Source organism: Micropterus dolomieu, linkage group LG20 (genome assembly GCF_021292245.1).
Source record: "Micropterus dolomieu isolate WLL.071019.BEF.003 ecotype Adirondacks linkage group LG20, ASM2129224v1, whole genome shotgun sequence".
Taxonomy (NCBI): domain Eukaryota; kingdom Metazoa; phylum Chordata; class Actinopteri; order Centrarchiformes; family Centrarchidae; genus Micropterus; species Micropterus dolomieu.
The window spans coordinates 25,425,601-25,447,404 of record NC_060169.1 but is presented as its reverse complement, the minus strand read 5'-3'; the positions used below and the strand labels follow the sequence as shown (position 1 = coordinate 25,447,404).

The window sequence follows — 21,804 nt, the reverse complement described above, 5'->3', positions numbered from 1 at the left end:
AATAAACCATTTCATTTAAAGAAAACTTAACAAATGTAAACCAAACTGTGGAAACGTCTTTTGGCATCCTTTGGAGTTATCATAAACATAATGACAGCGACAGAGACATAATAATGATGATAATAATGACAAATAGTGATCAATTGAATTAGTAAAGTACATTTTGGTCCAAATTTCTTTCCATTTTGGGCATTTTTAGCGTATCATGGGGATTGTACTTAAATATAATGTAAAAATAAATTATAATCTGTGATGATCAATATACCAACATTTGGAAAAGGTTACAGCGTGGTTGATGCTCATGGTTGATGCCAGTGTTTACAAAATGTTTTGGGGATAAACTGATCTAATGCACTCAGATGGAGAGACCCAGTTTCTGTGTGGCGAAGGCCATTGAGTGTTTTATTTTCGAGTGCAGCTGTTCAAATATGATTGTGGTCTACACAGAAAAAAAAGCGACAGGGAGGAAAAACACACAATGCCAGCCCCCTGTGGTGCACTACATGTAAAATATCCACTTGTACAGTCTGCACGCAGACTCACACTCACACACAGTAATTTACCCACTGTCTGACACACACTCTCATCCCACCACCCATTCACTGACCCGCACAGAAGACTCACAAAGAAAAGCCCCCTTTAGAAAATGATTCACCCTTTAAGTCTTAACATGACCTATTACAAGTGTTATGTTTAAGAACAGGATTAATGCATGTGGGCATTCCAGTGATTCACTGTCTGGTGGGGCCAAGTGCACTGCATGTTATAACCCTATTTTACACCTATTATACTCTCAGACCATGAAAGGGGAATACCACTGTTTCAGCTTTTGATTGTTTTCAGACAGCCTTTAGACATATTGTTGTCATCTGCCATAAAGTAGAGAGAGAGGTTGCCTTGCTTGACCCTACTCTGTGATGTCACATGGATTAACATATCTGTACAGAATAATTTGAAATATGGAAAACGTGAAGGTGTTAAGTACCCAAGCAGATTTTCTTATGGAAATTCTTACTGTTAAGGCTCACAGTCTTAAGCTTCAGGGCAGTTTGTTGAAATGTATATTTACCAATTTCTACAACCACAAGCCACTGTATGCTCTGAATGCATTTTTGAACATATCTCTTACACAACGCTGCATGTTGTAATGGTTTCATACCAAAATTCTAATATGCTCTTCCTCTTTATGTGTGTTTGTGGGTATGCGCGTGTGTGCGTGCTTGTGTTATTCTCTCCTCAGGACCTCCTCACTGCCTCCTCTAGATTGGCCGCTGCCAACTCAGTTTGGGCAGTATGATCTGAAGATAGAGGTGCAACCCAAAGCCCACCACCGAGCGCACTATGAGACCGAGGGCAGCCGAGGAGCTGTAAAAGCAGCCTCCGGTGGCCACCCAATCGTCAAGGTAACAAATCTGGGCTTTTCTGTCTGGGACACTTACTGCTGCTCAGCCATAAGCAGTGTTATAAACCTCCACCATTTTGTAGCTTACACCTGAAACTGTAAAGGCCATTACCCAAATACTAACAAGCTTAGTGGTGAAAAATATTTCTCATGCATAAAAATGACCAAAATCTCTTTTGCAGAACATATACTTGGGTTTTATGCTCCATTAAACAAAATGCGAGCCCTGGTGTCTCTACCATACTGATTACATTTCCCCCTGAGGTCAGGACTGATTTACTGTCTGTGCTAACATGATGCTGGTCATGCATTAGTTAAGTTCAACCCATTGCTCTGAGCACTTATCATCCAGTTCCCACTGCATTAACCACATAACCACAGCCTTCAGCGATGAAATCAAACATGAAAGGAAGAGAAAGAAGCTGAACCGAACTTAATGTGTTGAATTTAGACCAGGCTTCCTGAGCGACTAGCTTCTTTTGCAGGGATTTCCTTTTGCATGCAGGTGAAATATATTTTATACACAAAGTTAGTACAGGGAGACATCCTTCATACTTGTAATACACATAGCAGTATTTGAATAGTGAAATGAATACATTATTGGACTATAAATAAGTAATCATTCAGACGTATAGCTTAAACATCAGTTGAACATTGTGAATGAGCATTACATTTAGGGTTTCATTTTACATATTCCACTGATTACATTGTGGATTGTCACATGGATGCCTTCCCACAACAAGCCTGTCAGTCAATCTGTTGAGGCAGGAAGATAAGCAGCCAGGCAAGAGAGCTGTCACTGTAGTCCAGTCAGCTGCTCTGTCATTTGATAGCACCTGCAAGAGACTAGGTGACCCTACATAGAGCTACTGCTGCTTTTTTCTCCGAGAGAGTGAGCAGGAGAGAGAGAAGGCATGAGCGGAAGATTTCAGTCCCATTAATATTTCAAAAACGCAGTGACAAGCTTCCTTTGTGTGTATGATTAGGCAGCCTTAGAGTTGGACCATGACTATTGTTGAGTTCAACCTGCTAGTTTGGTTAGCTGTCCAATCAAGCCTAAATAGGATAATCCACTGTCCTCAGTATATCTTGGACACTTGCATATACTGTAGCATTGCAGTGGCACCTGGTATATCAATTTCTGTTGTTGGACTGTATAAATGGAAAAAGCATTTTGTCTAAAACCCAAAATGTGGATAAATGTGACATGTTTCTTGCTGCAACTGGCTTTAAATACAGGTGCACTATTCTGACACCCCACACGAAAAATCTGTAAAAATAAAGGTTCTTAAAAATGTTATTCATATCAATGGTAAGACGTGTACAAATGCAATAAAAGCACAGCCACATTTGTGCGTAACTCTCATTAATTTTTTATTTAGTATTGGGTATTGGGTATGGCAACATGTGACGTCATTGCTTGGGACTACAGATGGCAAGCAGGTTAGTCCTTAGGCTAACTCAGTCACCGCTCGTTATGCACCATATACACAAGATATAACAATAAAAACAGCTGTGGACACAGTATTTCCTGAAACAACGAGGAAGCCCAAATTACTGCCATTTGTTGCTTTAGAAACAGCCTATGTCCTGATACATTCAGTCATGCAGGCTCCCTCCAGGCCAATCATTAACCATTTCAACCTCAGTTAGACCAAGATTCTATCCTGCCATATGTGACGATGCATAATTTAGCTGTCAAATGTTTTCAACCAAGCGTTTGCCCCACTTGCCCTCATTCCTCATCTCCAGAGGGACTTGTTTGGTTATAGCAGCTTCCTTACAGTAGCTAGTGAGTAGAGAGTTTATATCTTTAGGTCATAGAAGGCACTTTCAAGGTTGATTCCAAACCCAGCTGGAATGTGGCCTAAGGTATCTGCATGCTTATCCCTGGATCTCCTGACTAGTGCTGTCAGTATTACTGTAGTGTGAAGATAGCAGACTGATTTGTTTGCCCCAAATATTTCTTTTCAAAATTGTAAATTTTGTTTCATGTAATTTGTTTCACGTTATTACATTTATTAGTTTGGGCCGGGCTATAGATTAGAATCTAAAGCAACAATAACAGCTAATAGCAGTTTAGGTTGTGGAGGCAAAAAACATGATGATAAACCACAAGAGAAGTTTACTCCCACTCATGTACTTTTCTTTAGAGGAGCAAGGTTTACAAATCATTTGTTCTGTTCTTGATAAATTGCCATCCAATAAATCTCCTATAAAGTGATTTGGCCAGTACCTGTACATATAGTTATATTATTGCAGAAAGTGAAAGAAGTCAATGTTTCTTCTAAAGACATTCGGTAGCAGTATGCTGCCTCTACCATCGCTGGAAATGAAAATCACATGTATATCTGCAGAAACGCACTTTCATGATTAGATTGACAAATGGCAATGTGTAGTCATGGACAGAGTGAGTAGACAAAGCAAGAGAAGCACACTGGCAACATTTGCTTGTCATGAGCAGCGGTTTGCAGAGCCATGTGCACAGAGAGAAAATATGTGGGTGAATGAGCTTTATGAGGGCGGGAGGCATGAGCAAGTGAGTTTGATTAGGAAGTCTTTTTTTTGTATTATTATGTTTGAATTTAGAGTGTATGTGATGTCAAGCTCAATAAATCTTTACATCATTCAGCTATTCTATGTATGTACCGGTCCACTCTTTTCAGTATAGTAGCAGTTTTCAAGTTAATCATTTTAATACCTCAGCATTGATATACTGATGTCCAGCTGTAAATTGCTTATCCTGAAATGACCCCAAATTTCCTGTGTGTTGAACTCACAGTGACTCACCTTGTTTATCTTTTATAGAAAAGTTTGTGTTCCAGAATCATTTTACGAAACACTTACAAAGCCTTTGGGTGCTTTTTTGGTGTAGACACTAAATTACACTGACAATCAACATAAAATTAACAGCTGGCTTGCGCTGTTGAGGATAGATAGTATCAGCACTTGTCCGGCAGGTCTAACAGTCAATCTATATTTACTAAACACCCACTCCTCTGTTGTTGGTATTCTTAGCCTCTTTTTGATGCGCTGTGCAAAAAAAGTACCATATTGAAAGGTCATTTCCTCACCCTGTGACATCATTATTGTTTTTACAGAAACACATTTACTTTGAAAACCAACACACACACATATGTATTATTGCTTGAGGTTAGCAGAAGAACATGCATTGAGATGCTGATATAAGGTCAGACATATGTTAAAATTAATGCCTAAAAAGCATAAACATGAAATGTAATTGGAGGGAATCTCAAACTCATTCAGCCACTGTTTTGTCTGTGTTAACAAGCTTGCACATATCGTGTTTCCCAGGTGCACTGTAGGTGTGAACTAAGCTATTCCCCCGAGGCAGAATAACACTGGAGCCAGCATGTGTGATTGCAGCCTCTGCCACAGAATTTTCATACATAGATTGGACATTTGTGAATGTAGTTAGTTAGAGATACTGACCACATTAACAATTTTGGGGGGGGGGCAATGTTAAGAAGGAGCTTTTCTTTGTTATGATGGCAAACATTGTTCTATAGTGAGAGAACTAGATTTTTTTTTTTATTATGACTTAATTAATAACTTAATGGCCACTGTAATGTGTTCTACTTTTCTAATAATCATCTCTACGTCATTCTCCGCTCTGCATTCAAAGTGAGATTTTCTACCGAGGATTCATATTTTTTAATGGAAAACTTATGATACTCCAGCAGCTGCCCTTTCTACAGATTGTACTTCTATGTTGTCTGTGGCCCTGCGGGAACTCTCATTCTCCTTGGGTCTTGACTCTGGTGGTGTGATGTCACCAGATGACGGCATAGCCGCCATCTGGACATGGTGATGACTTCCTTTTGTGGCCACACTGTTGCCCAGATCAATGCACCACGGAGCTGCTGTGTCAACAGAAAAACAAGAAAATGTCTGAGGAGGGATCTGTGGGGCTGGTCTAATTTACAAGATCAAAAATGTTAAACTGCTTTATACTGTTTGGTTATTAGTTAGAAGAGTGAACTATCATGCTGTCTTCTTCCTTACTGTGTTTATCTAAAAATCTTCTTGCCTTGTGTTTTTTGTCAGGCCTGATAAAACACTGTTTGTATCAGGCAGAATCAGGACTGTGTCTGTTGTTTGTCTCTGTATACATTTGATTTCTTCATCTGCCCTGTTTGACGTCTGCAAACTTGGAGTTCTTGTCATAGAGATTTGCATTTGGGGATAGCACAATAAAACGAGTTAGCGCACACGTATTTAAACCCGAGTCATGGCTGATATTAACAGTCAAGAACAAGATTATGTAGGTACATCTGCTTACATTATTATACAGTTGTGACATTGAAGAAATAGAAGGTGGAGTGCAACTTGGTAAAGTACAACCTTTCTGCTGGGGCTAGGTTTGGGCGTAAGACATTGCTCAGGAAAAAAATTCAGAAAAAAGCTGTAATCCTGTCTGTGCCTCTTTAAATTTCACAAGTGGTAAGAAGAAAGCTTATCCATGTGGCTTGACTACAGTCCTATGGCATGTAATCGGGAGCTGCAGCTCCTGTGCTGAATGCCCTCTCTGAAAGTGCTCTGGTAGCTGCAATGCTCACATTGTTTTTCACCAGTCTATTCAGTTTTGGAAAGTTCGCTTCATGGACTGCTGCATAATTGTTAAAATCATCTCTGTGCATTTACCATTGCATTGCATCAATCACATGTCTGTCAAAGACAACAGCAGCAGAACCTTCCAGGGTCTTCTTGGACGTGTTCAAGAAATTAGGCCATGTCTTATTTGATGAATCTAAATTGTTCTCAGTCAGGTAACATTTGGTGGCAGTTTTGAGGGATGTGTATATTCTACTTTGAAACTCGAACTCCTCTCTATTAGCACCACTCTCTTTATTGGCTTCAGGTAGTGTCTCTCAGTAACATAATCTCTACCCAACAAAGCATTAGCAGACTCTTGCAAACGAGCCAGGGCTCGTTTACAAACTCAAGGATGTCTCTATCTGGTCTTGAAGGCACTGATGCCTGGTTTTCCCGTGTTTGGCCAGTTATTGTTGCTCGATCACTTTTAGGTGCTCTGATCAAATTGTGTTGAAGAAAACCTTGAGGCTACCGCATTATGGTTTTTTGTCTTGGCACTCTACTTTAAAATGTTTTGTTTTAAAACTTTAAAGAAGAAAAATGAAATAGTTAGGTTGGTAAAAACAAAACAGGATTTACCCGAACTGGTCAAGTCTTCACCAGTGACAATTTGGCACTCACATTGAAATATAAAAATAAACATCTATTAGAACATGCATTATAAAATCACTCAATTACTATATTACTTTGAAGTTACTACAGATTCGTCCACTAACTGTACTCAAATACTTTGGAAAGGATTGTAGATCGGTAGACAAGGTTTCGATAAGGAACCTTTAAATATGAACCTTTTCTGCGGGAAAGGAGCATTCCAATGTCTTTTAGTTTCTGTATCTACTAGCTTGAGAATCCAGGCTTTCAAGTTACTCATACCTCTCAGCCTACTGGCTCTCATCCAGATTTCTCAGAGAGAAGGGTTGTGTTCATTTGTTAGCGTGTCTGTGTAGAATTTACCGGCTCAGTTGAAGAGCAGTTTTAGGTCAGTGATTTCTGACCTGCGGTTTTGGGCCCCAGACACAGGATATAGGAGATGTGAAGAAGTGTAACCACAGAAATTAAGACTGTGGAGATCCTGTCGTAGAGCTCAACTGAGAATAATTTAGATTTAGTTTCATACATTTATGATTATACTCAAACAAGCTGCTGTTGTGAGCTGGCACTTTATGTGTACTGTGCCTCTTGTATCATGTGTGAGTTTAAAAGCAGTAGAGTATATTGTGTGGTGCATTATATTAAGTAGACATGTCTTTGAATTATATGTCACAGCAACCTGTGCTCTGGAAACACATCTCACTCGCTCAAGGAATAAACCATGCGAGACTGCAGCGTTTTGGGAGTTTGACACCAACTTGGTATGCTAATACTAAGAAGAAAGACATGAGGGTGTTGAACAGCTGTTAATCAGTGAGAGAACCTAGGCTGGCAATGGCCATAGCTCAGCTCCTTTTCCCTTCTTTATGTACGGTAGCCAGACAAACAAAGACTACAAAGTGTGTCAGTGTTTACATTGAACTGTTCTGACAGACACGATTCATAGTGGTTATGTGAGGAATGTTGTGTATTCAGATGCAAAGGTGATACAGTGTAGCTTTGTTGAAAGTCCATCTGTCAATAATGTCTGTGGGGCTTTTATCTATTAGAAACCTGTTTTTTTCACCTGTAAAGCACAACAAAATCAGAATCCTGTAACAGAAATCCTCCCCCTTGTAATCTAGTGGTTGCCAGAGAAATCTTTTAACTTTTTGATCGAAAGAAATTATTTATAAAATGATGAATGAATCAACTTAATCCACTATCCATACTCTTTATAAGCACGCTGTTTATGATCATACAGACTTGAAAACAACCTTTGTGGTATTGATAATGACGTGCAGATGTGCAAGATCCAGATGGTTCTCAGTAGGTTGTAATGTTGTTGACCACCTGACCTTTAAAAAATAATTGTACATTGCAGGATGGCTTTGTCTGTGCCTGGCTGACTGGCTGTTTTAGCCATTCCTCTGGGGATAGCTGCAGACCATAATCGGTGCACCTGTTGCTAGGAGACAGATAAGTCCAAAGCCTCTCTGGCTGGCTGAGGTATCCTTGTGCGTATTTAACCAGCTTAATTGAGTGCTGCTGCACCCACACAAATATAAGGAGCCCCTCTGGTATTACCTGCTGCGGCGGACAGAGACAGGCAGGGACAAACAGAAAAGGGCTGTCAGATACAGTGGAGAGACAGTCACATTCACACACACAGCACACAAACACTGCAAAGGACTGTGCTTTAATATAACGCAAGTCTGAAAAACAAACAGTTGGAAAACATATTATGTCCATTTTTAAACTTGTTGCAACAGTTAATAAATCTAAATGAAGGCACGGTGTCTGATAACAAGGATTTGAAAGAGAACACGACAGAAGCTGTCCAAGACAGCCTTATATTTCCACTGGCTTGGATGCATTAAATGATTTCAATCCCAGTGCTTGAATGCATGGCCATGACCCCATTGCTGTCGCTCTCTGTCTCTGTCATTCACTCTGGCACTTTCAGTGTCTTTAACCCCTTCTCTTATTCTGGCCATCTCTCTCTGCCGACCTCCGTCTTACCTGCACTTTTTCTTCTTCTTACTTGCCCTCTTGCTTTTGCCCTGACAGGTCTCTCTCTCACACTGCTGACTCTCTCAATAGACTGGACCGCCATAATGGGGAGACAAACAGACAACAATGCAGAACCATGCGGTTTTCACTGTGTGAACTGGCTGGAGCTAGCGTTGCTTTGCCCTAGGATTGTATTTGATGTAAACATGCTGGAAGCTTGGCTCTCATTTGTTGTAATCAGGCTTAGCGCCCAGCGAGAAAACAGTCACCGAGAAGGGGAGAGAGAGACAGAGAGGTGTGTGTGTGAGGGAGGGAGGGAGAGTGGGGGAGGATAGAATGGGGAATAAGAGGAATTGAGCTTGGACTAGTCTAGCAAGGCCATATACAGTCCTCATGCAGTATACAGTAAACGCTCCTGTGTGTGCGCATGTGCGTGTGCATGTATTGACCTTGTTTAAACAAACAGTCAACCGGCCCCCTGGCTCTCTCTGCCCTCCCTAGTGTGCTGGGCAAACAGCAAGTGTGTGTGTGTGTGTGTGTGTGTGTGTGTGTGTGTGTGTGTGTGTGTGTGTGTGCGTGTCCATAGATCTCGGGTCGTGGTGCCACAGTGCCACAGTAGGGAAACCACTGCCAGATAAAATGGGCCCACTCGTGACCTTGACCACCATTGCTCCTGTTTTTACATCTGTTGCACACACATGCTAGCCAGACTGTCACACACACACACACACACACACACACACACACACATTACAACCCTTTCCAAGGACTACAGTTTACACCAAAGTTAGTGTGCTTAAATCCACACATTCTAACACACAACACACACACACACACACACACACACACACACACACACACACACACACACACACACACACACACACACACACACACACACACACACACACACCGACAAAAGCTTCAGGGCTGTAGTTTACACCAACGTGAGTGTATGTAGCTGCTCACACACACACACATGCTCCTGCATACACACAGAGAGTCTCACCATGGCAACAGCGGAGCAACACAGAGAAACAACTTGGCAGAGTCAGGCGCTCGCTGTGAGAAAGTGTCGAGTTACGGCAGAGGGCTGCAGCCGAGCTAGGTGAGAGGCGAGGACAGGGACGGAGAGGAGAGAGTGACAAAGGGAAAAGAAGTGGCAAGAGATGAAAGGAAAGATGAAGAATGAAAAAGCAGAGAGGAGAGGATAAAACGAGAAGAAGAGATAAACACAGAAAATGAACTAATGCTTGCAGGTTGTTGCTGAAACACAGTATGTGATGAGAAAGGCTGGATGTGATGCAGAGAGCAGGTGATGTTCTCCCTCTTAGCTTTCCCCATAAAAATATCCCCATTATTAAAACTCTCATCAAAGCCCAGATCAGCTCTCAATACTACTGCTATTTTTGTATTTTTAACAAAAGTTAAACCCTTTTGGTGTGTGTATGTATTGATGGGAGATGTTTTCCCCCTCCGCTTGCTAGCCTTATTACTGGATCAGTGGAACAGATGAAGGCCAAAAATAAGTGGGGACTTTATTTAGTGGGAGCCAAGTATGTAACCGTATCCAGCGGTTTTATTTTAGGGGAGGGAGTTCATCCTAAACTCGATCCACAGTCAGAAGCAGCAGCGGCAGCCATAAGTTAGTTACAGGCTTCAGCGAGCACAGGCCTGGGGACATATGACCGGTTTTAATGTCAGTGCGGTTTAATATAAGAACTGATCTCTATCAGGCCTCATTTTCTTGCTGACTGACCAGATGGGCTCAGTGCACTCTGGACAGGCAGAAAGGTGAGGAGTCAAAAGTGCAGAGACCACCCTCCTGTGGTATTTCACACTCAAGCATAGATTTAGTGGATGGCGGAGGGGTGACTCAGGAATGTGAAACAAGTCAAGGGTGTGTGTCGTGTGCATTTCAGTGTCGAGAAGCCTCCTCCGCCAGGGCCCTGGTATTATCCATGTGTGCTTGTTTACATGTCCCGCTGTTTGCAGGTGGTGTTTTACCCATTTTCCGAACTGAAAGGTGCAAATGGGCCCCTGAAGGGTGCTTGGACTGCTCTTTGAGGAGCTTATGGTATCATTGTACTCAGCATTTGTAACACAGTTTTAATGTTGTCTTAGGAATATAATACGTAGTGTTCAAGTTAGAAACCCAACTACATCGATTTGAAAATTTTAAAATCAGTGAAAATCATTTAATATACTAAAGATTTGAAAAAACTAACAACTTCCCACCTGCTCTGTCATGTTTCTTGTCCTGTCCTGCTTTCTCCCCTTATGTATGAGTGCCACGTACTGAGCCCTTGCTGCCAATGTAAATGTTATTCTTTGAAGCAGCCCTGTGTTGTAAGACTTACATGTGTTCAGTTATGGTTGACAGTATCAGTTTTGTTATGTTTTATCATTTATCTTTGTAAAGCTGCTCTATTTTTTCCAATTCTCTAAATGAATCACATTGAACTGAATCGAGGAAACACTAAACAGAAGATAATTGTGTTTTTAGTAACAGTTGTGACTGTGGCAGGGGGACTGAATTAGCCCGGCTGGTATGTTTCTGTTTTGTCAGGAGTGTTGATTCACTGGGACTGCCGAAGTGAGCCCTTTCTTTCTGGCCCTCTAATCAGGTTTTCCTTGTTGATTATTTGATTTGGATGGAACTCCTGGCCTGCTAAGTGTATGTTTGTCAACACTCTGGCTACACACCAAATCCCTCATGCGCAGAGACGGAGAAACAGAAGAAAGAGAAGAGGACACAGAGAGAGATGAAGAGGGTAAATGTAAGGAAAGAAAAAGAAATGAGCGATTTTTTTTGTTTCATGGTGACAGTTTGCAGTGCTGGGTGGAACTGACAAGCTGGAAAAATAAATCTCAGACAACTTCTACTTTATTTAACACAAAGTTAAACATGTTAAATCTTCACAATTTCAGCGCTCGAATTGTCAAACTCAGGTATCACATTGGCACTGGCATTTAAAAAACACCACTCTACTTTTAACTCAACATGATTTAACAAAGAAAAATGTTATTCCCAATTTTCTGTGCTGTATGTGGTGTTCTAATTCACATCCGTGATGCGTTTTCAGTTTTTTTTATGCCTCTCTATCCTCGCTCACAGATACATTCCTCCTGACACTGTTAACTCACTTTATGCTGTCTGGGACACACATGGTGCTCGAATAAACATGCCCTTATTTATGGACACACACACACATACAATGTGCACTGCAGGCATGCAAGCAGACACGTGCACACACACACACACACACACACACACACACACACACACACACACGCAAGCGCTGTCTGTTCACTTCCACGTTGTGCAGACATGATCATAAAACAAGCAACACAGCCCACAAGGCTGTTGATTCCTGGGACTCCATGTTTCTTTGAATCCAGAATAATTGTGTCATTTATAGACAGATCCATTCAGACCAGGGTGCATAATTACCTGTTAGCTTGTTACTAGCAAGATTTATACTTTAATGTGGCTCTTAAGATCTAATGTGGTTTCCATAGATTAACCCATTACTGGTTATTATAGGGGCCTCATGCTGTCCCTGCTTCCTTCCGAATACATTTCAAGTGCTGCATGCAGTTGTTTTGAACATTCAGTATGTTGATTTTAGTTTGACACGGGCAACGGTGAGAAAGCAGAGTGAGGAATTATTTCAAGGTTAAAAATTTAATTTCAGAAATATATGCTGCCCTTGTAACTTTATATGTACTTTTATGTGAGGACGAAGCTGCCTTCTGTGGCCATCCTCCCTGTGGTTAGTGTGACACAGATTTCTTTCTGTCTCCTGCAGCATCCTCTGTCCATACAAGAACCAACAGGACGCTCAAGTGTATATGTACAAAGCACAGACACCCAGTCAGATACCATAAAAAACAGCGCGAGTTACTGATCTGTTCAGTCCTTTGCTCGAACTCAGACATGCCTCCATCACTAAGCAGTTAAGGCACATGGAGGATGTGGTAGAGGAGTGTCAACATACCTTGGGGTGGGGTAGTTTTTGCTTCAAACAACAAACAGAAGCCTGGGGGCAGGGAATTCTATTTTATAAACCAACAAGCAAACAGTTGACAAAATAATCATTGATTAATTGGTATCGATAAACCAACCTTTCCCTAATTACCTAAATACATGTCAATAACTGCCCCTTCCTTATGAAAATACAACCATGCTTTCCACAGATTTTTGGTCAAGTCAAGATTTTTCAATCCCGAAGATCAAATCTCCACGCAGCTAACAGTCTTATCCTGTCTAGTGTAAAATAAATTCCTTGTTTCATTTCAGTGCAAGGCTAAAATTTATAAAGGTATGCTTCTTGCGGCTTGTGTCAATGTTAGTGTTATTTTCCCCCTTTGATTCTAAATGTTTTTCTAAATTTCTCATCTGAACTGCTGGCAAACACTTCTGATCTGCACTCAGTAGCTAGATAAATGAACATCAAGCCATATGGTGACCTGTCTGAACCAGGCAGCTTAATGGCTTCTTCTTCAGCTCACTCTGAAGCTGTATTAGTTTAGTCTGTCTGGAGCGGCACCTCTCAGCCCGGAGTTGTAGCTTTTGGCTTCTTCACTCCTGATCAACCTGAGACACTGGGATAGTCCCTTGGAAGTAAAGAAGAAGTGTTCAGTTTAGGATTTAAAGAGGGCCTCAAAGGGGAATTTATCCTTGCTACTTAGTAATGGATGCTAATCATTCTTCTACAAAATTTATACATATTGAAGATTATATTTCCCTGTTGCTTTTATGTTTTATGTAAAGCACTTTGAATTACCTTGTTGTTGAAATGTGCTATACAAATAAACTTGCCTTAGGCAAGGTTGCCTTGCCTAATGTACATTAACATGTCTATGCGTTTCCTAACTAACTAGTAACAAAACGTCAAATTGTATTTACTTGCTAGAAATAGATTTTCCTTCTTATTATTTTCAATTCCGACCCCTCTTGAGAACCAATGGGTTTTTATTGCTCAGTAGCACAACCCTACCAGCTTTTTAGTCAGCTAAGAACAGTGAAGCATTATTAAGATTTAAGCTCTGCTGCCCTGCCTGCCTAGGATCTGCCTCTGTTTCGTCCTCTCACATAACCTGCTGTAAACATAGCGTATTTCAGTTTTTCCACAGACCCCCATACCTTGACTTCTTTCACCACAGGGGACCATCTCGGAAGTAGCAAGTGAGAGAGAAAGAGAGGGAGAAGCGAAAATGAGCTCAGGCTACCACTAAATCCAAAGCCAGCAATTCCCATGAACACCAATTCTACCACTGATTCCAGTTCAACCCTTACCAACGGGAAAAAAAGTTGTGTTTAATTATCCTGCTGCAAACAAGTATATTTTAATGATTGACTTCAGAGGAAGTCAATATTTTGAAAAACTTCTTCGGTAGTTTTTGCTCACTGTTTTTTTCAGGTACACATGTTTCCAAGGCCTAGTTGTGATCCATTGAATCCTTTTTTATTGTAGCTGGTTTTGGAACAGCACATGACAAATCCCAAGTTACACCCACTTTCTCTTCTTCCACCCACCACACTTTTGCACTAAACATTGACACAGCAGTGTGTGACGCAAAGCTGCAGGCAGGAAAGAGTCAGTAGCCAGCTGTGGTAGGGTTGAGGCTTGGCAGTTCCTGGGGTGAAACAGCAATGAATGGCCTTGTTCTTTTCTGTTACCCTCATTGAGCTGCCCTCCCATCTGTGCCGGAGGTGTGGGCTACGAGGGCAGTTTAGTGGGAGTGTTTGTGCGGCGGGGTGCCATCTTGCCATCACGGAGTCTGCCAAGCACAACATTACAACAGTGGTGGGATTGTGCGGCCTGTGTGTTTGTTCTGTCCCTCTGAGGAGTAAAGGTCCTGCTCTCCTTTCCATCTTCTCCTTGTCTCTACCCGACGTGCAAGACGTTTCCTTCATCAAACATCTCACCTGGAAACCGGGGTGCCAGCACTCGGGGACTAATGGAGAGGGCAGCTGCTAGTCTCTGTGTCCCATGCCAACCAGGTTGGCACGCATGAGCCTCTGGAATTGAAAAGGCTGTTGACATTTTTACTGGCAATTTTTCTTTTTTTTCCTTTTAGCCACAGTGTAACCATTCAAAGGCATTTTAAATGCACAAGACCTCACAGAATGAGTTAAATATTGTGTGAATGATGCTTTTGTATAATTTTATGCTACATTTAATATTTATTAGACTGATGCTCATTAGATATCAAACTTTCATATATTCATATCTATTATTCTGTTTTTGTGTTATTGTCTCCCTCTCCCTTTTAAGCATTTTTACAACTTAGGGCCATGCTGGAAATCCAAATCCACCTCACATCTTTGTGGAATTGACTCATTCATTTATCAATTTTTTGTTCATTTAAATGATAAGTCAGTACCCCAGCTATTTGTTCTTTTCAGAATCTCATAAAGCCAATTCAGTGTTTTTGCTTTCTCTTCCACTGTAGATGTAATATGACTTTTATTTGGTCTTGGAATGATTGACCAGAACAGGTTTCAAGGTTCTGGGTTCAAAGGTTTTGGCGGTTACAATGTCCTATACTGAATCCTGTTAAGGAGCAGGCGTACAATGGGGAAAAATTATAAGACTATTAGTTGAAAACATCAGTGTCAAACTGGTTGGAGGCCAAAGCACCAGATGAATCTCCAGTGGCCGTGCCAGAAATATCACAACACCCTCGACCTGACATTTAGATTCCCTCCAAAAAAGGTGGCCTTCTGAAGGCAGAGGAAAATGAAGAGAGTATTCCTTTTTTCACACCTCCCATCTGCAACCCAAGAACTCACATCTGTTTTTATTCTTTCTCTCTCTGTCGTGTCTCAGCTCATTGGCTACAACGAGAAGCCCGTCAACCTGCAGATGTTCATTGGAACAGCAGATGACCGTTACTTGAGGCCACACGCCTTCTACCAGGTGCACCGGATCACCGGGAAAACCGTAGCCACAGCCAGCCAAGAAATTGTAGTCTCCAGCACCAAAGTTCTTGAAATTCCACTCCTGCCCGAAAACAACATGACCGCCAGGTATGTGTCAGAAGCACTTCAGGGTTACATTACTCAGTTATGAGCTTACCACCATGAAGGAAGCCCTGTCCAATAAAAAAATAACCACATTTATGATCATACATTGTTGTAAGATCTTCCAAAGGGGATTTAATAGATTTTCTTAATTTAAACCAACAGCAGAGTTGGGCACAAAAGGAAAATTTGAGGGTTTCCCATGGAGCAGAGAAACAAACTTTATTCGAATATTTATGATTCTGCATCACCTGGACGAAATATTTATATAAGGTCTGGTTTCATTTACATTGGAATTCATAGGAAGGGATTTGGTAGGGATTTTCTCATTTACAGTTGTAATAAATCATATTCACAGGCATCTTTAATTTGTGATTCAACACTTAATTTGCCTTTCATTGCGAATCCCCTACTGGGCCTGTGGTTGGTTTTATCACTCCCAGACCGTAACTACTTAAATTTGTCTTAGATGATTGCCATCCCAGTGGTGCTGCATGGGGCCAACTATTTTCCCTCTACCTTGCAGTATCGACTGTGCTGGCATCCTCAAGCTGCGGAACTCAGACATTGAGCTGCGGAAGGGGGAGACGGATATAGGAAGAAAGAACACACGGGTCCGTGTGGTGTTCCGAGTGCACATCCCTCAACCCAACGGGAAGGTGGTGTCACTGCAGGCTGCCTCCATTCCTGTGGAGTGCTGTGAGTAACACACACCCAATCAAATTCATTCAGAAAAACACGCACAGACAAGCACATCTACAAACCTTTCCACACACTGCTTTATTAGTAAGCTTGCAGTCTGGCTATTTAGCTATGTTGATTTAATCTACTGTTTGCTCTCATTGAAAGTCACTTTAGATAAGAACATCTGATAAATGGTAAAAATGTCAATCAGTTCTGTCTGTGCCATTACCATAGCTCTGCAATAATCACTACCTTTTGTGTTGGGGCTACCAGAGAGGTATGGATACAAATTTGTGACAATTTGTGACAATTTTGTATAAACTGCATAATAGTATAAGGTGTTCCTCTTAAAATATTGACTGCCGTGTGAATGAACACAGCTCAGCAAATAATCATTCTCTTTTTTTCCTCAACGCCTGCTGCGTCTCTCCCAGCCCAGCGTTCAGCTCAAGAGCTGCCCCAGGTTGAGAAATCCAGCCTGACCAGCTGTCTGGTCAGCGGGGGAGAAGAGATGGTCATCAGCGGCTCCAACTTCTTCCCAGAGTCCAAGGTCATCTTCCTGGAGAAAGGCCCTGGTAAGTGTTATGTCCGCGCAGCAGCTTAGCCTTCAACCACCGCTGCAGAAACAGCTTGTGCCAATTATGTGTGTAAAAATTGTGTTTCATGGTTGTCTGACATATTGTATCAGAGAGGCCACCATGAATAAAACATTTCATGTGTCATTTATGTGGTCTGTTGGAAAATTATATTCTTTAGTGGCAAAACTGCCCACAATTTTAGTTGTTTATTTTAATTGTATATACTTCTACATGAAACTGAAATTTTGTTGATCAAGTCAGTAGAAGGTGATGAAGGCTTTATAGGAGTCATGGCTCATACTTGTAAATATGTGAAAATGACATGTATTGCTCTAAAATTTGTCAATTTTACAGTAAACGGTGCTCTTAAAGTTGGACTGGTGTTCTGAAAGACCACAGTAGGGGACACCAATACAATTTACTTTAGAGCCCTTTGACAGAGAAATAGAATTAGAATCTCCATTTTGTAAGTAGCAGACCAAACCTAGTTTCATAGCAATTATTATACTGGAATAATACTATATTCAGCGATTGATTCTCTCTCTTGCTTCTGGAATATTACCATTATTGTCACAAAATATTTTAAAAATCCAAAGAAAATGTATTTTTCCCATAAGGCTATTAAAGCTACCCCTGAATTTAGTTTAGTGTGTGTGTGTATATGTGTGTGTATGCATCAGTTCTCAGATCAGATCTGTCATTACCTCAGCCTCAACAAGTCCTCTATCACCGCAGGGTGTTTTGTCAAATGCAGAACAGCTATATGTCTGCCAGAAATCTTGTCTATCCAAAATGAAACAGTAAATTCAATTCGGAAGGCAATAAATAGTATATTGTGATACAGACTTTACATTGCAATTTTGCTTTTAGTATACGTTAATTACAAAACACAAAATTCAACACATTCTGTCAGCATTTTGAAAAAAAGTAAGAATTTATGTATATCAACCATACTTAGTTTACTTACTCACGTTTATGTGCCTTTGCTAGCCAAAAAAAAACCACACTCGCAGACACACTTGCTTAACATGACAGGTAACATGGTCATTGAATATGCTAATTTAAACAGATGCGTGCCTTGTCTCAACATTATGTTATATCATGAATTTCGTTTCCCCTATTTTTTGTCTCAAAGTTGCTAAAAAGTGTGAACTAATAATCCAAAAAGGTTTAGTGACTCTGGGCACATCTAGGGGTATTTACAATTAGCAGTTTGCAGTTGGGAAGCCAGTGCAGTCACTATCACTACAGTATGGACTCCTATTGGTTGCTTGTGTGTAGTGAGGGTTGCAAGTTACGATGAGTGTAGAATGAGTCTCTGTTTCCTAAGATTAGTATTTGCGAGGTTAAAAGTTGCTTGTATCTGTTTAACAAATGCCCAGGCTAAAGAGATTACCTAGCTAAATTCCCTATGTTTTTTCGTCTTGTTTCTTTTAAGTCATCTGTCATTCTCTGCCTTATCTGTTTTTCTCTTTTGTACACCACTCTGTAATCAAAACATATGCAATAGCTGTTGCCTGGGATGGAAATTTTAAATGAATAACATTCGTTGAGCCAGTCTCTGCCTGCCCGAGGTACCTTTGTGCTGAGGAGCAACAGAATCAAGTTCACACATGGCAGAAACGTTGAGTGGTGGTGTTTTTCTGAGTGAAAGCTATAGGATTTTCTAGGAGAATAAAAGCAGCCTGGAGGAATGTCTTTAGCTCTTTGAGGTGGACCAGGTGAAGCATGGCATAGAAAAGTAGCATGGTTGAATCTACTGACTGATGGTCAAGTCTTTGTAGCGCTGCAGCAAGTGGAAACCTTAGCTGGGCCCCATGGTGCATGAAGGCATCGGACGGTGGAAGGAGCAGAAAGAATATGAGAGGGACAGGGAAGATGATGTTAATTAGGTTTGTGTAAATGATCCCCCTCATCATGACTAATCCGCCCGCTTTAGTACAGAAAGGCACTGATTGGAGTAAATGTAGGAATGGAAGAAAAGAAAGAAAGAGAGTCAGTGACAGATATTTTTCCACCATCTCTCATTATTGAAAGACAACCATGGATTCATAAGGAACTGGAGAGACTGGCCTATTGTTGCTAGTACACAGAGATTATGGGATGGTGCTTTAAATGACTTTACTATATACAGAAACAAAGATCCTAGCATTTGTTCATGCGAGATCATAGCAGATACATGTCAAACACACTTGTTTAGGTTTGCTATCTTTTGGTATGCATAGCTTTGGTGTGATTCCTTAACTTGGGTCCTCCTTGTAACCTTTACTGCGGGATTTGAAGTTTTCTTATGGCAAATGGGTGACACGCTGAAAGCCTACACAATAAAAGGCCTTTACATAATACTTTATAAATTGTGTTTTAAAATCTCTGATAGATGTCTGTTTTCCTCTTCTTTCTTTCTCTCTGCCTTTACCAGTAATATGATATGATTTTTTTTTTAGTTAAGTAATTAATTTTTTATTAAGGTATTTGAAGTAGTAGTATTTAGGGAATGGGAAAGGATAGAAGGAAGAGGAAAGGGAAGACAGATAAAGGGATGTCATCAAACAGTAAAGTAAAAAATAAGTCCATAATTGGTATAAGTATTTCAACTTTACAAGGATGAATGTTTATATAAAGGAGTGGACTTTAAAGGCTATAATAGTGGCTGCTTTGAATAGTGACTAGTACCCCATGTGTACTCTGTCAACTTGTTGTTTCAGTTGTAAAAGCCAAACAACTGTGGGCTTTTACAAAGATGTTACAACATAAACAGTAATCACCTTCTTTATTTTTGTTCAATCTTGCGGCACAAAGGGTGCGCGTTCTTTCCCCCCCTAACTGGGGTGTGCAGGGCGTCTGGATGATACGAGTCATTGTCTTAGCGAGGTATGAGGTTCCCGTTGGTGCTTGTTGTCTGACAGAACATGTGGGGCCCTTGCTCCTGCCTGTTGAATGTCAACAAGCTGGGCTGCAATATTGCACTGCTGTCAGCTGCAAAGACATTCAAGGTCATTTGCTCATTGGAAGGGAAAAAAAACTCCCTAACAGAGAGAATCTCTGTAGGGTTATGACTGGCTAATGTGCCAGTGGATTACTACAACTAAGACTAATTTAAAGGTGAGATCAGAGCAGGTAAATCACCTAATTAAAGCTACAGTAGAGTGTGGATTTCGGTTGAAAGCTGAATAGCCTAAATGTTACAAGGCTTAGAGTTGAGTGCTTACTCTGTTAGCATCCAGATGAAGGTTAGTCCTCTCTGCAGACATGTTGCAGATGTCTGACAGCGGTATTTGGGGGAAGCCTTTGGGTTTTGAGGAAGAGGCCATGCAGGTGCAGAGTATGCTTGCACCATGTCAGCACTTGCCTCCGCTGAGACACTGTACTGTACTAACTTCATTGTCAAAGTTTTTATTCTTCTCAATGCGGTGATGACTGTGATTTCTTCCAACCATACGGCAAGCCTGTCAGTGTTTTCACCCCGACTGCGTCCCTTCAAGCAGCTGCCCCTAAGATGTCTGGCCAAATAGTTAGATCCCTCATAGGAAAACTGGAAAGGGTGTTTTCTAGCCAGAAACCTGGCAGTGTGTAAAGGCATTTTAAAATAAATGCAATTATTCCACTGCTCTCTCCATAATTTTAACCAGACAAGACAAACAGCAGGATATTTGGACATTTGATTACTATTTAATAGCTGCTAAGATTTTCTCCATGGGGCTTCTGGGCCTTTAAAAATGACTTCATTTTGATGTCTCTTGGTTGTCCAGAACAAATTGAAATCGTGTGCTTTTCTGAAGCCTCATGTGGTTCTTAAGCCCTGTCTGTTTGAGAAAGCGCTGTACACTGACATCTTTAGGAAAATAGAGAAAGATAACTACTCCAAATGAGGAAAGTTGCTTTGTCACACTATACTTTTGAAAAGTTATTATAAATAAATTGCATATATAAATATAATTATAAAGATGTTGTCATTAGTGATAATGTGTGGCCTGGGTTTATTACTCCTTCTGTCTTAGTGATCAGATCATATTCTGGTCATTTTCATTTTCACTCCATTTGTTTTTTTAAGCCTATTTTAACTGTGTATTTTGAAGTTGAAGGTTTTTTGTATAAAAGAATATGACACAATGATACTGCCACCACAAGATTGGCGCTGAGATTCACCCATGGAGGTGTCAGGCATTAATCTGTTTGTCTTTAGCCAGACTTGCAACTGTTCCAAGTCTTTTCTGAGATACTGCTATGTCAGATGTGGCAGTTTTCCTATAATTTTGAGGTTAAACGTAAAGAAACAGAGATGAAAGTGACAGGAATGATAAAAGAAAATAAGGGGTTTTTAGTATATACAGTAAAAGTTTTCAGGTACATTTTTTAACTTGTGTCTTTGCCAGTTCATGGCACTAGGATTACCACTGGTCGTCTATTGAGCTCTTTTTGTTTGTTCTAGATGGACGACCACAATGGGAAGTTGAAGCAAAAATAATCCGTGAGAAATCTCAAGGAGTAAGTAGTCATTAATTTACAGCATTTTGACTGTAATATTTACTCTAATGAACTTGTTTGTTTTAATTTCTTTTGCACTAGTATTTGCATTGTATCATATGGTATTATGTTCTGTCTGCAATAAGTGTATGTAAATGTAAATTTTTTTGGTTTGTAGTCGTGCATCATGGTGGAGGTCCCTCCCTACCACAGTAAGACTGTGGGTTCAGCTGTGCAGGTGCAATTTTATGTCTGCAATGGCAAGCGGAAAAGGAGCCAATCACAACGCTTCACTTACCTTTCAGGTGAGATTCAATGTTTTTTTTTTTTTTACTTACAACTGCTACAGTTTTAAAAACCCTTTGGACATCACAGGTTAGGCAAACTGGTCCAGTTTTGCCAATCTTGTGCTGTTTTAGGTGCTAAAGTATTTGAGTCCCTAA

The 21,804-nt window shown here is 40.7% G+C and overlaps 1 protein-coding gene across 2 annotated transcripts in view; it reads left to right on the top strand.

Moving 5' to 3' along the window:
- The window catches only part of nfatc3a (nuclear factor of activated T cells 3a), a 70,332-nt gene that overhangs the window by 28,864 nt on the left and 19,664 nt on the right, over positions 1-21,804 (top strand). For both annotated transcript variants that reach the window (XM_046032623.1, XM_046032624.1), the window contains 6 exons: positions 1,241-1,403; positions 15,442-15,641; positions 16,162-16,334; positions 16,754-16,894; positions 21,327-21,382; positions 21,540-21,666. In XM_046032623.1, coding sequence (XP_045888579.1) covers positions 1,241-1,403; positions 15,442-15,641; positions 16,162-16,334; positions 16,754-16,894; positions 21,327-21,382; positions 21,540-21,666 — 860 coding nt within the window. The remainder of the gene's footprint in view (positions 1-1,240; positions 1,404-15,441; positions 15,642-16,161; positions 16,335-16,753; positions 16,895-21,326; positions 21,383-21,539; positions 21,667-21,804) is intronic.